The following is a 13,295-nucleotide window of genomic DNA, read 5'->3' as shown; positions in this document are numbered from 1 at the left end:
GCCCTTGTCTGGCCTTGGAAGTGGTATAATAGCAGTGAGTTATGGGCAGAAGAGGGCCTGGCTGGAAAATGTGATGCCAGTGCCTCTCCCTGACAGTTTGCAATCAATTTTTTTTCTCCCTTTAACAATAGCGCAACGTTAATATTTAGCCTTCCTGTTGTCCCAAGAGTGGCGAGTGCATTTCTATAAGAGACCAGTCCCTAGCCCTTTATGAAGCCTCTGATCCCAACAGGACAGGGAGCATCCAAGGCTGTGAGGACACCCCATAACCGCCACATCTTCAAAGAGGGTTATCTTTGACTCACGGAACTGCTCCAGGTGCTCAGCGCTATTGGACTCGGGCGTGGCCGTGATGGTCACCAGTGGACACGAATTCCCTCCCAGCGTCTGGCAGAGAACGTCCTGGCGGAAGTAGACTTGCTTGGGGTTCACACTTCTTTCCAGGGTGTCAAGGTGAGTCTGGAGCAGAGATGAAACAGAAGCGATTATGGTTCATGAAATATTTTTGACCATTAACAACAGAAAACAGCAACAGAGTTTATAATCATCTATCTCCCTTCGGTTAGACATCCTTTTGCTCATCTGGTGTGCCCAATATTAGGCATTAAGTGATTAACAAGGGGGCTGTTCCTACTGGCTAGACGTTCAGGGAGGCTGAACAGGAAATGTAATTTTCACACCTGTCTGCGCAATAGAATATCTGTTTTCGAGTCGCGCTGAAAGCAAGAGGGCAGGGCATACAGCGTGCTTCCCAATATGGAGAGAATGTGGCCACAAAGACAGGACACTTGGGAACATGAGACAGAAAACTTCAGAAGCGTGGGGTACTTTAGAACCAAGAGATATAAAGAGTGTTGTGAGCACATCCAAGGGCAGTACAAACCACCGATCCACGTGGAATGCTGGGTGAGGAGAACAATGAGCTGGTAGTGAGTCATTTCCTTCCTCTACCTTCCCATTCACACACTCAGTTAAAACACAGAAAGCTACAGAAATGGGCTAGCCATTGAAACTAAGAGCTCAACAATCTTTAAGACCTCTGACTATATTTTCACTTGTTCAAACAGTGGGATTGACCAGGAAGAGGTTAAGAGATTTCCTCCCACCCACGTTGCACACTCTGAGCACAGCGACAGAGTAACCTCAGTAAGCAGAGAGAGAAACTGCCCCTCTTGCCCAAGAACGTCACTGTACAAAACGCATCCTTCCAGCTGAAGAGCCGACGTTTTCACCATAATCGAGAAGTTATGAGAGCCAAGGGGAAACTGTCCACCTTGTTTTTTTGACAAATGACAAGCCTGTTAGGTAAATGAAACAAACATGAATCCTATGAAAATATATATAAAATATTCATAAAATGTGTTGTGAAAAGGGAAGCAGTGCCCTCAAAAAGGAAATGATGTGCTTGTGTAAAAAGGACTTACTTTGGAAGTGGCAGGTAAACTAACAGCTCCCCCAAAGATCCACACCCTAATCTTCTGAACCTGTAAATAGTTTACCCTCCATGGCAAAAGGGACTTTGCATATATTTTTAGGATAAAGGTCTACTTGAAATGGGGAGGTTATACCACATTATTCAGCTGGGACCAATCTAATTACAAGTGCTGAAAAGCAGGGAACTTGTACTATCGGCAGAGAACCAGAGATGGCAGCATGAGAAGGACTAGGCCACCACTGCTGGCTTAGAAGATGGGGGAAGCAAGCCAAAAGCCATGGAACATGGTGTCCTCTAAAAGCTGGAAAGGGCAAGGAAATGAATTCTTCTCCAATAGCCTCTAGAAGGAACGTGGCCCCAAAACCTGACTTTGCCCCAGTGAGTCCCATGTCAAACTTCTAAAGAGCTATAAAACAAAATGAAATAAAACAAATGCTTATTGTTTGAGCAACTAAGTTTTGATAATTTGTTACAGCTGCAACAAAAAATCAATTCACAAAAAAAACAAGAAAAAGAATTTTCTAAACTAAGTAAAAATCCTAGCATTTGGGTAAATGTAATCTAAGACTTACTTGTACTCTATTAAAATACCTGAGCTTCAAGGAGAAAGAAAAAGTCCCAAGGAAGGAGATTACCAGATGCCTCTGTGTAACCTTTCTACAAGACTCGGGGATATCTGAAGATCTGATCCTGAGTCATATACTCTTTGCACGCAAGATCCCAAATCATCTACCCCCACATAGCCTTCTGACACTATTATTCCCTGTCTGCCTCAACACAACTACTGGTTTAGGAAACTCTTGCCTGGGAAAATAAAAATCACAGATAAATTTATTGTTCATTCCACAAACATCTCATCAGAAAGCAACAACTGACTCATTGATCCAAGACCCTTACAGCCCCTCTCCTCAAGATTCTTGCCTTACTGTGTCCCCCAATCTTAAACCACTGCATCATGATCTTTACCCAATGTTAATCAAACCCCCACATTAAAAAAAAAACCTTCGCTTAAACAAGACTTTAAAGACATAATAAACAGCCCCCCTTCTCCTTTCCCCTTTTGAGGCGTTGCCAAGACTCTGTTACGTTCTTCCTTGCAAGTATATTGGTTTCCTCTTGCTACTATAACAAATTACCATAAATTTAGTGGGCAGAGGTAACACAGATTAATTATCTTATGGTCCTGGAGGTCCAAAGTCCAAAATGGGCCTTACTTGGCAAAAGTCAAGGTGTTGGGAGAACTACACTCTCTCTGGAGGCTCTAGAGGGTAATTCATTCCCTTGCCTTTACCAGCGTCTAGAGGTCACATAGGTGCCTTACCTCATGGTGCCTTCTTCCATCTCCAACCCCGGCAATCCCATCGTTCCCACCTCTGCTTCCACGCTCACATCTCCTCCTCTGACCCTGACTCTTCTGCCTCATTCTTTCGTATCTAAGGACCCTTGTGATGACACTGGACCCAACCTGATAATTCAAAGACAATCTCCCCATCTCGATCACATCTGCAAAATCTCTTGTACCAGATATAGTAACATCTTCACAAGTTCCAGAAATGAAGATGTGAACGTCTTTTGGAGGGAGGGGCGTTATTCAGCCCAACACACCATGGTAAATGATAAACTCACATCTGTCTTAGAAACAGGTTGCTCTGGTGATATTTCTGGGATGAGCATTTGACACAACACTAAGTAATGGAACTGGAAGGAGCCGATCTATCCCAGATTCAAGAGGAGAATTCAGCTGAGGCCCATGTATCCAGCCAAGCCTCTGCATTCCATTCTTGGGATTGTTCATTGAGTAGTAAGCACCAGATATTGCTGAGATGCCCTGGCTGGAGACTGGGAGGTCGTCTCACACCCCTGAGAAGACAAGGTGACTAAGTACGTGTACACAAACACACATAACCAAAAGGCCTAGGAAGCTAACTTGATGAAGGTTGCAGAAACCCTGCGGCCGAGGGTCAGCTTCATCTCTCATGACCACCCACTTCTAGAGCCTCGTCTTGTGTATTTGCCGATCTACCTAAAATCAACACCCCTACTCCTTATCGGGCAGAATGGGAGGATGCACCCTACAATTAAGATTATTTTTTAAAAGTAGGTATGTGTGTTTCGTGTAGGTAAACCTACATAGGTACATATATGTACACACAAAAAAAATCATACTTGGGTTATACTTCCTTCTGCAACACCAGATACCAAAGAAAAAAGAGTACTACATTGTGTTTGAAAGTAGAAAGGACTGTTATCTGGTAAACCTATAACCAGCCAAGTGTTCGTGCATGACCACATGTGGCGTATATGCTCAGACGGGCAAGAGCTCAGAAAACGTATTACCTTATCTTTACTGAAAATAGTAACTTGAAGACATACTTCGTCTGCCCCCAAATCAAGCTAAAATACAATATAATAGGACAGTCCAGTTAAACAAGGTGTGAGTTTACATGACTACTGAAAGCAGGGTCACTACATAATACAAACATAAAATACAAATACACAAAATATAATCTAATAATATAAGTACACAATGCAAATATAGTACAAATGTAAATATATCAAAATATAATAATGCCACTATAAAAAATAACTAGGTAGGGAGAAAATAAAGATTATCAAATCTTAGTATCATCATCCAGTTTTAAAATGAAATTAAAAAGAGACGTGCAGTCACCTGTCAGAATGGTTAAAATTAACAACTAAGGAAAAAAAAGATGTTGGTGAGAATGCAGAGAAAGGGGAACTTTCTTACACCCTCGGTGGGAATGCAAACTGGTATAGCCACTCTGGAAAACAGTATGGAGGTCCTTCAAAAAGGTAAAAACAGCTACACTATAACGCAGCAATTACACTACTAGGTATATAGCCAAAGGATACAAACGTAGTCATTTGAAGGGCACCTGCTCCCTAATGTTTATAGCAGCAACATCCACCATAGCCAAAATAGGAACAGAGCCCAAATGTCCATCGATAGATGAATGGATAAAGAAAACGTGGTGTGTTACTCAGCCATCAAAAAGAATGAAATCTTGCCATTTGCAATGACGTGGATGGAACTAGAGGGTTTTATGCTAAACAAAGTCAGTCAGTTAGAGAAAGACAAATACCGTATGATTTCACTCATATGTGGCATTTAAGAAATAAAACATATGAACGCAGAGGAAGGGAAGGAAAAATAAAATAAGACGAAAACAGAGAGGGAGGCAAACTATAACAAACTCTTTTTTGTTTTTTAAGATTTTATTTATTTGACAGGCAGAGATCACAAGCAGGCAGAGAGGAGGCAGGCAGAGAGAGAGGAAGGGAAGCAGGCTCCCTGCCTAGCAGAGAGCCTGATGTGGGGCTCGATCCCAGGATCCCGGGATCACAACCCAAGCTGAAGGCAGAGGTTTTAACCCACTGAGCCACCCAGATGCCCCATAACAAACTCTTAACTCTAGGAAACAAACTAAATGTTGCTGGAGGGGAAGCGGGTGGGGAGATGGGATAACTGCGTGATGGGCATTAAACAAGAGAGCACTTGACATAATGAGCCCAGGGTGTTACATCCAACTGATGAATCACTGAAACTAATAATACACTGTATGTTAATTAAATTGAATTTAAATTTAAAAAAATTTAAGAGCGATGTACAGGGGCACCTGGGTACAGTCTGTTAAGCACCCAACTCTTGGTTTCTGCTCTGACTGGGATCTCACCATCATGGGCTCAGTTATGTTTGTATTGGACTCCACGGTCAGTACAGAGTCTTCTTAAGTTTCTCTCTCCTTTTCCCTCCACCCTTCCCCACTGTGCGCTCACTTGCGCGCACGCTCTCTCTCTCTCTCAAATAAATCTTTTTAAGAAAGTGATATGCCAGGGAAGAGTAAATTAAAGGAAAATATGAACTTTCTTAACTTACACAGACATAGTGACAGTGTATCATCCTTGAAAACAGAGAGGCAATATAGCAAGATGACTAAGAGGGTAGGCTCTTGCATCAAACTGCCTTGATTCAAATTTGAGCTGTGGAAGCTGGAAAAGGTATGTAAATTCTATACTTAGCCTCTTTGTGACTCAGTTTTCTTATCTTTCAAAGGGATATAAAAATACCCACCTCATTCAGTGGTTGCTATAATTTAATGTGTGAAAAGTGCCTATCATATAGGAAACACTCAGTGTTAGCTGTTATTATTGATAGAGAAATATAGGCTCAAATATGTTTTTTAAAAACAAAAAGGGAAACACTAGTAGAATTATAAGCACTAAGGGGAAAAAGTGAAAGAAAATATGGTCAGCCCATGTTTCATAAGAGAGAGAGAGAGAGAGAGAGAGAGAAGGAGGGAAAATGGCAGAAGAAAAGCAGGAAGGAGGAGGGAGACAGAGGGAGGAAGGAAAGGAGGGGAGGGAGACAGAAAGAAAAGCAAAGATGCATGGAAAATAGTATAAAATCATAATGAAAGAACACTGAAAATTGTTATAACTATAAATAGATTAAACAGCCTTATTAAATGACAAAAACTTTCAGATTCATTTTTTTTTTAAATCCCACCAGATACTGTATATAAGAAGTACTCTGAGAGAAAGGAAAAATACATAATGCATACGAAAAGCACTCCTAAATGATCTATTGTGTTTGCCTCCACTAAAATATTTCAGGAAAGAAGTATTGAAACTTAAAGGATAAGCAAATATAAATTAAAGCAGGCCTGGCAATCATAATATATGACAAAGTCATGTTTAAGACCAAGTACCTTAAATGGGATTTAAAAATCTTATTTTGATAAAGGGCACAATTCACGATGAACATATAAAACTCATAAATCTTCAGAATCAAATAACATAGATTGAAATATACATCGCAAAAACAGCAGAAGGGGGGAAATGGTACGAGGAATAGGAGACTCTTTAAGGAAGTGTTGAATAAATCAGCTGCACAAAAATAATGATATGAGTGTTTGAACAATATTGTTTTTATAGATAAATGTCAAAGTTTGTCTCTGCATGGAACATTTTTTTCCTCAAACATCCATGGAACTGTAATAAAAACTAATCATATGCAGGGCTTTTTAAAAATTCCCTAAATTTCCCCCCAAAAGTAGAGGCTGTACAAACCACATTACCTGACAATAATTAAATGAAATTAGGCATATGTAAAAATGGTTTGAAATAGAGCAAACATCAAAACATTAGAGAACAGAAAAATGTCCTCCTGAAAGCAGCTCATGGAAGAAAGTCATGTATGAAAAGGAAAAATCAATTAAATCGGTGTAATTAAAGTCCTGGTAGAAGGAGTGGGCCATCTGGTCTCCTGGGAGAGATGGTCCAGGACAAGAAAGGAAATGTCCCTTTCAGGCTGTCAGCCATGTCTCATCCATCCCAGTAAAAGGGGATTCCAGAAAATTAGTTAAGAGAATAAAGACAGTCGTGAATTTGGATGAAACTCTCTGAGATCATAAACGAATTATTTTAATCGCTTTTGTCAGTTTCTGGGTGAAAGCTGCTCCCAGTATTGGTTATTACTGAAATCCAGACTTCATGGCACCTGCTTCCTGATTACTCTCAAGAGTCCAGATTCCCAAACTGGGAAAGCAATATTCTCTTCTGCAGAATCTTCCCCAAATATATTCTGCAGGATGTTACAAGGGCTGGGGTGTGGACAGGGAGGTGGAAACGTGGGAAATTCACAGCCAAAGCATTGGGAACATGGTGAGTTAAAGAAAATGAAAACATTTTCATAGGCCCAGAACTCAGATTCTTCAATTCGCCAATAGGCACTATGAACCTAGAAGAAAAACTAGCTCACAGTTTCATGAATTTATACGACCACTAAACTCTTTTTCTTTAAAGATCTAAGGATACAGGAATGCTACAGAATGTGCTTTGGAAAATGCAGTCTTTGCTGAACTGTTTCTATGAGGGGTTTTTTTTTTTGCCATCAAAATTATTCATTTATCATTTCATTATGGCTGCAAGGGCCCTTATGGGACCGGGGCGGGGTGGGGAGGGGGTGGCTTCTCAACAGAAGTACTGGTCATCTCTCTGTGATGTCACAAAGTTACACAGAGTCCACAGCTCTTTGGAGTCTGATGTTAAATCCAAAAAATAATAACAACAAATCCAGATTTTATAAATCATATATAGAAAGCAGGTTTGGAAGCAGTGTGTCTATGACAGAAGTCATCAAACACAATTGAGTATGAGAGAAAAAAGTAAAAAAAAGAGAGAGAGAGAGAGAAACCATCACTGTGAACACTGCCCTTCATAACGGCATGACAGACAGAGATGTCCAATCACTTGTCATACCCCTGAAACTAACATCGTAACATCGTGCACCCACTCTACTCAAATAAACAAGAATAACAGTATCACCGTTGCATGCCACCTAGCAGCAAATCTGGGAGGAAGCATGGTTTCAGCTTTCTTCTCCCGTGAATTCTCTTTGAAATTTTCGATTATTATTTTTTATGATTAACACTATCACAACTCAACAGCTACCTATCATCTTTCAGCCCAAGTTCATTTTCTGTACACGGTACTTGTTCGCGCAACCATCTCCCCACACGCCTCAAGGGAATTTCTGCCCTGTTCCACCTAACACCAAATATGGAACACCTCCATCCTTAGGGCGTTATCCTGACTCCAGTCATATGGAAGACTTCCAGAAGCAAACCAGCCAGCAACTTCTGCGGGGTTTCCTTTTACAGAAATGGCTCTGCAGCGTTCTCCGGAAAACGGTTTGGAGGTGAACGCTGCATCTCGGGTCCGGCAAGGCCATGTGTAATCGGGCTTTGCTGGGATCAACGAGGAGAGGAGCAGGGCTTCTCAAAGCACATGCCAACAACCAGATACAATCGTGGCTCCATGGGAGCCACAGGGGCAGGTTTCTTTACAAAAATGAGAATGAGTTCAAGGCAATGATGGGAGCCCCAGAGGTAGGAGCAAATCCTACCTCTCCCTGAAAGATGCCGGGATGACAAGGTAGGCCACAGAGTCCTGGGCCCCTCTCCACCGGAGCCTTCTGCCCCCTTCTCCCCTAACAGCTGCTCTCCTAAAACTTCCAGAAAAGGTTTCACTTGACCATAGCAGGTTACCCCCACCGATGGCTACTGATAAAATGAGAAGCACCCGCGCTCAAAATCACTCATTTTTCATTGTTAGCCCTTAAACTACTCTGCTCTCTGTCCCCCTAATGCAGAAGAAAGCTCACTCCTAAGGAGATGGCTGATTTTATTCATATACAGACTAGTCCTCACTTGTCACTTAAATATACTTGTTGGAGACTGGAAGGCGTCTCATCACAAGGCAAGAACAAATGCCATAGGTAAGCTAAACAGAAGCCACAGACCATGCCACCCAGGGCTCTATCAGGCTTTCTCAGACTGCCCGTCTGCCAGTACCACTGTCCCTACGTTAAACGGACTTAATTTAAGAAGTGTCTGGTCACAGATTTGCCAACTGGAAAGAAAAGATGATGTTAATGTTCTTTTTCCATTAAAAATAAATGAAGTCATATCACTGATGATTTAGAAAAGAGACTTTAAAAATTATTTTAATCAACATCCCTAAGACAGCCATCAGTAGCCTTTGTATTTATTTCCTTGTGGTCCTATATTTGTTTTTGTTTTTTTTTTTTACAGAATTTTAATTTTATTGTGAGTTACGGAATGGGTATCTCCCCATCAGCCCGATGGAGAAAATGATTACACATCATTATAAAAAAGAGAATAAATGCTCTGATGCCTACCATCTAGTATCACTCACTACACGCACACACTTGGCCAACGCTTTCCACGTAGCAAGTCATTTACCCTTCATAACAATGCGTGTGGTAATTGCTTTTATATGCTGAGCCCTTCTAAAAGACTGTGCAAATGACGTTCTAATTTTCTCTTTTCTTTCCTTCTCCCACTCTCTCTTTCCCTACACTAGACTCCATTTTGTCTCTAAAGATAATAGTGGGAACACCTGCCACCATACATACATATATATGTCCACTGAAAAATCCTGCTCCAACTTTCAAAGCCTTAAGCTCTGCCAACATATGGACCCTACTTATGATCACTTTTCTTAACTCCTGCCAACTTGTACTGTTTTAAGTGCCTAGTAAGATCCTACCTTCCTGCTCTCTAAAATGCCCATCAGAAACTCTCTTGGGGCCCCATTTTCAACCAACACTACTGGCTACCTTGGGACAATCTACAACATAATCCAAATACTTTAATGAGGATTGCTAACACTTGAACCATCATTGCAATTACTGACAGCTTGATATGGATGGTTAAAATAGAATTCCATTTGCTTGCTTCCTAACTATAATAATATTATATTTCTTTCTTTTTGCTTTATTTTAATACTATAATTTGGACAATTATCTCACAGAGTTCCTGGCAAGCATCTGGAAGACATCAGTTGGAAAGGACCAAATGCTAATTCTCATATTATAAGAGAATAATAAAAATTTTTTAAGTTGCAAAATTGTATTCATGTTGAAAAACATCCAATACACATGTCCTCCACCTCAAAAATGCCTGTGATTAAACATAATCCACATTAGAGGAGATTTACAAATTGTAAACTCCACATAGAAATGTATTCTCCATCCCCTCAGCATCAACCCCAAGTAACATGCAGTTAATTCTGCCCTCAGGGTATCATTCACATTTAATTTATCACTGATCTGCTGGAAGGAAAACTGTTTCTCCTTAGGACATGTCCAAAAATAAAAATGGGTAGTGTGCACTATGGAATGTACTCCTTGTGTGCAGGACGGGAGGAAGAGATTTTGAAGAGAAGACTTAGAGTTCATTACAGTCTTAAACCTGGAGAGAACAAAGACCGTGTGTTACTGGAAATGTAAAACCCAAAACTGATCATATATCATTTTTCACCTTCAAGTAACAAATGTCTTTCTTACTCTGCTCTGCTCATTTAAGAGAAATGAAAACATATCCTTTCTCCCTTGTCTCTTCTTCATTAACTCTCTTCAAACTTCCCCAATGGGAAGAGGTTCCAGCCAACGGGCTAAGGAACAAGCCAGTGAGCTCTGATTCTGACAAGATCTCTCTTCCTCTCGTGGAGACCGAAAAACTGGGAGGGGAGGGGGCTCCTCTTTTCTTGTGTTCTTGTCCCCCCTCAAGACAAAATCATCCCCCCACTGACTCTACTGGTTCCCAAGCTATTTGTTGATTATAAATTCCAGACCCTGTGGTCTGACAAGAGCACAAAAGGTAAGTGGATCCCAGAGGCATAAGGTGTGACGGACAGTAGCTCCTCCAACTGGAGCCCACTGCTGTAGGTCCACGCAGCCACCAAGCTGTGCGTGTTGTACAACCTCTGATGGTGGGGTCAAGTCATCACCCCATGGTTTCATCCATAACACTGAGAGCCATGGACATGGTTCATCTGGATAGTGCTGTTCCCCTAACACGGTCCCATTTTTTTTTTAATTTGTTATTTAAGTTCAATTTAGTTCACATATAGCCTACTATTAGTTTTAGGGGTAGAGTTTAGTGATTCCTCAGTTAATGTAATGCAAATGTAAATGTAAATGAGCACCCAGTGCTCATTCCATCAAGGGCCCTCCTTAATGCCCATCACCCAGTTACCCCATCCACCTGACCCATCTCCTCCAGCCCCCCTCAGTGTGTTTCCTACAGTTAACTCTATATAATGGAATATTACTTGGCCATCAAAAAGAATGCAATCTTGCCACTTGCAACGATGTAGATGGAGCTAGAGGGTATTATGCTTAGTGAAATAAGTCAGTCAGAGAAGGACAAATACCACAGGATTTCATTCAAATGTGGAATTTAAGAAACAAAATAGATGAGTGTAGGGGAAAGGAAGGAAAAAGAAAATAAGATAAAAACAGAGAGGGAACCAAACAGGGTCCCATTTGAACCCTAAGATGGTCTAATGGGTTCTTGCGAGGTAGGTGCCTGCAAGTTGATTCAAAATCTGAAACTTTTTCAGGCAGAGCCTAACTGCATGTGGCTTCTTACCTTAAGTTCTAGACTTTGAAACAGCAGGCACCTCACAAGAACCTGTCAGAGCTTCTGGGGGTAAGAATTGCATTGTGTTTGAGGAACAACATGATCCTGCTGAACCACATTCGAGGCACTCGGTGTTACAGATAAAAACCATGGACTGATGACTTGAACCAACCATCAGACATTATACAATCACGTAACTTGATACTACATGTACCTATAAAGGTAAACTACTGTTACAGTAGCTACTGTCCATCAGAGGAGGCAAAGACACTGATCTTGATCCCAGAGCAGAACTTTGCTGAATTTCTTCTACACTTTTTCTACAGAACAGCAGAAAGGGACAGGACTAGCCATCAAAGGCTGGGGTTCCATTCCCTGCTTGGCTACTAGCTGGGTGCAAGGTGTCTAGGCCTCAGTGTTTGCATCTGCAAATGTTCAGGGTGAATCAGATGATTTCCCAAACCCCTTTCAAGCTCTAAAGTTGTATATTAACTGCCACTGAGAATCACATCAGTGTCTAGATACTCCAACAAGGGCAAAGAACAGGGTCTGGGACGCCCAGATCCTTCCCCCAACAGAAAAGGCAAAACATACACACCCAGAGGAGTCCCCTTCCCCAGTCGACTTTCTACACATGGCGCTTCTCAGGCAAGACAATAAAAGCAGCTGTTGAAGGTGACCATGAATCTCGCCTGCTCGACGTCCCCAGAGGCGAAAAGCACGTTTTACAATAAACATAGCTTGTTACGGCATCGCCTGTGACGCACATTTGGATTAACTTTTTGAGATCTCTGAGTGTGAGACACAAATAATACTAGTTGTGTATCTTTTGCAATCTGGGAAAACAATAAAAAAAAAATCTCTCTTTAGGCCAGACAACATATGGGGCGCAGGGCGGAGACACTCTCCTGAAGCAGTTAGCCAAGTGGTGTCAGATAGGCCTTCTCGATGGAGGAAAACGTTCACGTATACCTGTATGCTCCTTTTGAAGGCAAGGGATGTTCTTGGTTATTATCTTTTCCCACTCCTTATCACAGACTTACAATGAGAACGCTCGTCCTTCAGCCTAAGTGACAGATACATTCACACACTCACACACACACACTCACACAGAGCACATATTACTACAAATATGCTAATAACATTCTGCATTAACACAGAGGATGAGAGTGCTTTACAGAAGACACTTCTAGCTCATTACTCCTCGGGATTGCCATGAAATAGCTGGGGGGTGGGGGGAGGGACAGTTGGCCAACTTTTCCCAATGATAGGCAACTGCACGGTTTAAGCGGTTTTCTCAGATCCGTCCAGTGAGGCTTCTGCAGGGGCTGGATGGACCCAACCCAGGAATGCTAACATCAGGTTTGAACTCCACACCCCTCTTGTAGCCAGAATGAGGCCCTCAACTGCAGTGACTCTGTGTTGGCTTCTTCCACACCTCTTGCATACCCTGGATTCTTCTAGCACCTCCCGTCCAAGGCCATGGGAACTACAACCAAGAAAAGCTGAAGGGGCTGCTTGCTCACGGGCTCAGGCGCTTTCCTCCAGCTTCTTCTCCACGTCTTTACCTTCTGCTTCACTCCTCTCAGTGGGGCGATGGGCTTCAAATCTGCCTCTCGGCTGACCTTATGGTTTTTACCCCCATTTCTTTCTTCCTTTTTTTTTTTTTACCCCCATTTCGACTAGATCATCTCACTCCAATCTCATGACTTCATGTTTCAACTTGAGGGTTTCTTAAAGACAGAGCCCCTACAACACAGGCCCACCTCCTTGTATACTCGACCTGCCAATGTAGACCCCTTGGTGCTCCTTGGGGCCTCAGAACATCCCTGTCATGACCCCAGCCTCCCACTCAGCCCACAGAAGAAGGTGGCCCCCACGGAAAGTCA

At 42.0% G+C, this 13,295-nt stretch overlaps 1 protein-coding gene across 1 annotated transcript in view; it reads right to left on the bottom strand.

The window, feature by feature from the left end:
• Window positions 1-305: 305 nt before the first annotated feature.
• The window catches only part of AGBL1 (ATP/GTP binding protein like 1), a gene marked incomplete at its 3' end in the record, with an annotated part of 181,941 nt that continues 168,951 nt past the window's right edge, over window positions 306-13,295 (bottom strand). The window contains exon 17 of the mRNA XM_032842369.1: window positions 306-459. Coding sequence (XP_032698260.1) covers window positions 306-459 — 154 coding nt within the window. The remainder of the gene's footprint in view (window positions 460-13,295) is intronic.

This window comes from Lontra canadensis, unplaced genomic scaffold (assembly GCF_010015895.1).
Source record: "Lontra canadensis isolate GAN:19392208 unplaced genomic scaffold, GSC_riverotter_1.0 scaffold128, whole genome shotgun sequence".
NCBI lineage: Eukaryota > Metazoa > Chordata > Mammalia > Carnivora > Mustelidae > Lontra > Lontra canadensis.
Note: the sequence above shows the minus strand (reverse complement) of the source record. Positions and strands in the feature narration are given on the sequence as shown.